Source organism: Sinocyclocheilus anshuiensis, unplaced genomic scaffold (assembly GCF_001515605.1).
Source record: "Sinocyclocheilus anshuiensis isolate Anshui unplaced genomic scaffold, SAMN03320099.WGS_v1.1 scaffold1208, whole genome shotgun sequence".
Taxonomy (NCBI): domain Eukaryota; kingdom Metazoa; phylum Chordata; class Actinopteri; order Cypriniformes; family Cyprinidae; genus Sinocyclocheilus; species Sinocyclocheilus anshuiensis.
The window spans coordinates 812156-815367 of NW_015542424.1; the positions used below are offsets into that span (position 1 = coordinate 812156).

Sequence of the window (3212 nt, forward strand, 5' to 3'; positions counted from 1 at the left end):
AGAAGTTTAATTTAACTTCAAATGAGTCATTTCAGTCAGAACAGGTATAATGTGCATTTCACGGTCCCAGACCAATGTACTTTACAGCGCAGAAGCTAGAGACAGAAAGCAGCCGACATAAGCTCAAGCGTCGCCATAACGACCGTGGAGCAGCTGCTGCGGACGCATGCGCACTACCTCGCTCTCCATCCGCGTACACCTCGTATCCTGTTTCAGGTCTAGCGAGCTAACGGGGAGGCACATATGGCCATCGCCGTGGTTAATGTAGTTTCTGTAGTTTCCTTTGTTTACCTCAGTTCCTCCGATATGCGGTTAAAACGCTCTCGCTGACTAAGGACGTTCACATTTTCCACTCGCGCTCCTCTCACCTTGATGAGAAGTCGGAAGAATGATCGCATCCCTGTCTAAAGGAAATCTGCTTGACGTGCTGCATGAGGGTCCTAATGAGGTACTGAACTCCTAAACCCTCATGTCTGTTTACACGTGCATTCTTCATTTCATTTGCTCATTTAGGTTCTGTTAAGTCCAGACTCACTAAAAAGTTCAAAGCGGTAGCTGTCGCAACTTATGAAGCGTTTTACGCAAGAAACTCCGAAGAGTGCGACGGCATTGTATTGTTTGCACCTTCTGTGAGTAGTTACTGTAGAACAACAGATACCAGGTTCTTTTGAATGTAACTTAGTATTTATGCACTAGAGCCAAGTATGTTTATAGTCATTGACAGCTGAAATTTCATTGAGCACATGCGGACTAAAATCCTTGTGCCATATGCGCAGAAGCTGCATATATACCATGCATTTGCTTTAAATCAAAATACCAAATATAAAGTGTAAGCCTATATATTTATATTATATAATCATATTATATAAATGCGTTTTTGTAAAAAATTATAGTGGCAGAAATGCTTTGAAAATAATGTGAAATAATGTAAACTTAAGATGATGAATGAAAATTATTAATAAAAATAGTAAATGATCAAATTACAGCATGCACACAATAGTTTGCACACCAAAACGATCATTTCAGCAGTAAATTGTCAGTAACAGTCCTTAAGACTTCTAATCAGAGAGAAGGATTGTCCTGACAGCTAATACACAATGGGAGACACAATCCTATTAATCCTGAATTTACAGAGACTGTTTAATGCCACACATACATAAATAGGTTTATGTACAGTATGTGGTGTGTGAATGCATTTACATGGAAATTACAGTTGCAGAAATAATGCTTTGAAAATAATGTTTTACATATGCAGTTGATTGAAACTGGTTGATGACATTATAAATTAAGTAAGACCAGTACACTATAAATTATGCCATAGGTACCACGGTTTACTCAATAAACGTGATAATTTCAGTAGTTTGTTAGTAGTAACGCCAGTGAAAGTCTATAAGAAAGACACAATCCAATTCATCCTGCATTTATAGAGACTGTTTAATGCCACACAAATATAAATGTATATTATATATGATATAAATGCATTTACAGATGAATCACAATTGCATAAATATTGTGTTGGAAATAGTGCTTTTGAATTATGAAAATGTAGAAAATATGAAATTATGAATATCGAAACAGGAAGGGATAAAAATATATTATAAATAAAAATAGGAAGCCATAAATAATGCCATATGTACACCCCAGTTTGCACAATAAAAGTGATAATTTCAGTTGTTTGTTAGCAGTAAATGTCAGTAATAGTCCTAACAGAGAAAAGGATAGACTTGACAGCTGTTAAACTATGGGATACACAGTCCTACTAATGCAAATTTTTTTTTTTTTTAGTGAGCTGCCAACCTTGACAGCATTTTTGGGCAGCAAGCTAGGCTTTGAGACACAGTCCGCTATTGTGCTGTACATGTAGTCAGTTCTCTACTTTGCTTACTTTGATACATTTTACAAATATCAGTGTAGTGCTGGATTACTTTATATTTTCATTAGAATAACATGATAGTCTTTAAACTTACAAGTTATATGCAGGAACCTCTAAATAAGTGTTAAAGTCCTTTTAACCTGTGGAGATTACTATATCATGCTCTTAGAAATGGTGTTAAGTGTGGCAGGAGGTGTTAAGCATATTATGCCATTTCTGTAACCATGTGCACTATCGTCAGACATTCCCTACTGATGTTACCTAAGACTGAGTGCTTCTACATCTGCCTGCCCTCCAGCTGTAACCATTAAACCGTCAAGCACTGTTCTCAAACCTTCATTGATTTTTTTGTTATGAATCCCAGCTGTCTTAGTCTCTACAGATATTTCAGGTCCACCAAGAATATAAGGTGAGAATACAGCAGAACAGCAAGCTCCAGTGATGGAGATGTATCCTTCTGTCGGGTCACTGTGGGAACAGACAGCTCATTTGTACAGCTGGTTGCGCAGGACTATTGCCACCTTCCAGTTTTACAGCACGGTCAGCATCTTACAGTGCATCTGTGCTGAAAGCTCTCAGTGTTAGATGTTCTCACTGGGAAGCCTGTCACTCTGGGCCACTGTTAGATTGAAGTGAGACCGAAATGCTTCAGACAGAGCTTGCATTGTGTTAGTCCGCCCACCATGTGGCAAATCAATAAATGCTACTGTGCATGGGTCCTCATGAAAAACATGCAGAGCTCATTGTGTTTTCTTTATTTTGGTGTGCATGTGTTTTACTTGACTATGCACATGTTGGCATTTGATGTGAACTGCACGTTGGTTGGGAGGTTGAGGCCCAGGAAAGGTTTATCCACAGTCTTCTAGATTAATAGGAGACTGTGTTTTGTCAAGGTGCGACACTTGATGTCATGAATCACTGTTCAGTTTCATTCAAATGTTTGGGGTCAGTAAGGTTTTTAAATGTTTTTTGAAAGAAGTCTTATATTCTTTTATGCTGATTTGATGCTCAAGAAACATGCTTATCATTATCAATTTTTGAAGACTCTTGTGCTGCTTAATATTTTTGTGGAAGCTGTGACATGATATATTTGATGAATCATAGGAAGTTGAAAAAAACAACAGTCATTTGAAAAATAACTCTTTTATACCATTAAAGGGGTCATATGATGCGATTTCAATTTTTCCTTTCTCTTTGGAGTGTTACAAGCTCTTGGTGCATAAAGAAGATCTGTAAAGTTGGCGGCTGTTCCTCACTCTAGCCCCCGGCCTCTGCTCCTTCTAGGCCGCCGCCGCTCACTCTAGGCCGCCGTGTGTGACGCTGTGTTTCGTTGTGAAAG

The 3212-nt window shown here is 38.4% G+C and overlaps 1 protein-coding gene across 1 annotated transcript in view; it reads left to right on the forward strand.

Moving 5' to 3' along the window:
* The first annotated feature begins 227 nt into the window (after nt 1-227).
* LOC107693513 (dixin-A-like) overlaps nt 228-3212 on the forward strand; it is a 35893-nt gene continuing 32908 nt past the window's right edge. The window contains exon 1 of the mRNA XM_016492925.1: nt 228-448. Within this exon, the coding sequence (XP_016348411.1) occupies nt 389-448 (60 nt within the window). The 5' untranslated portion in view covers nt 228-388. The remainder of the gene's footprint in view (nt 449-3212) is intronic.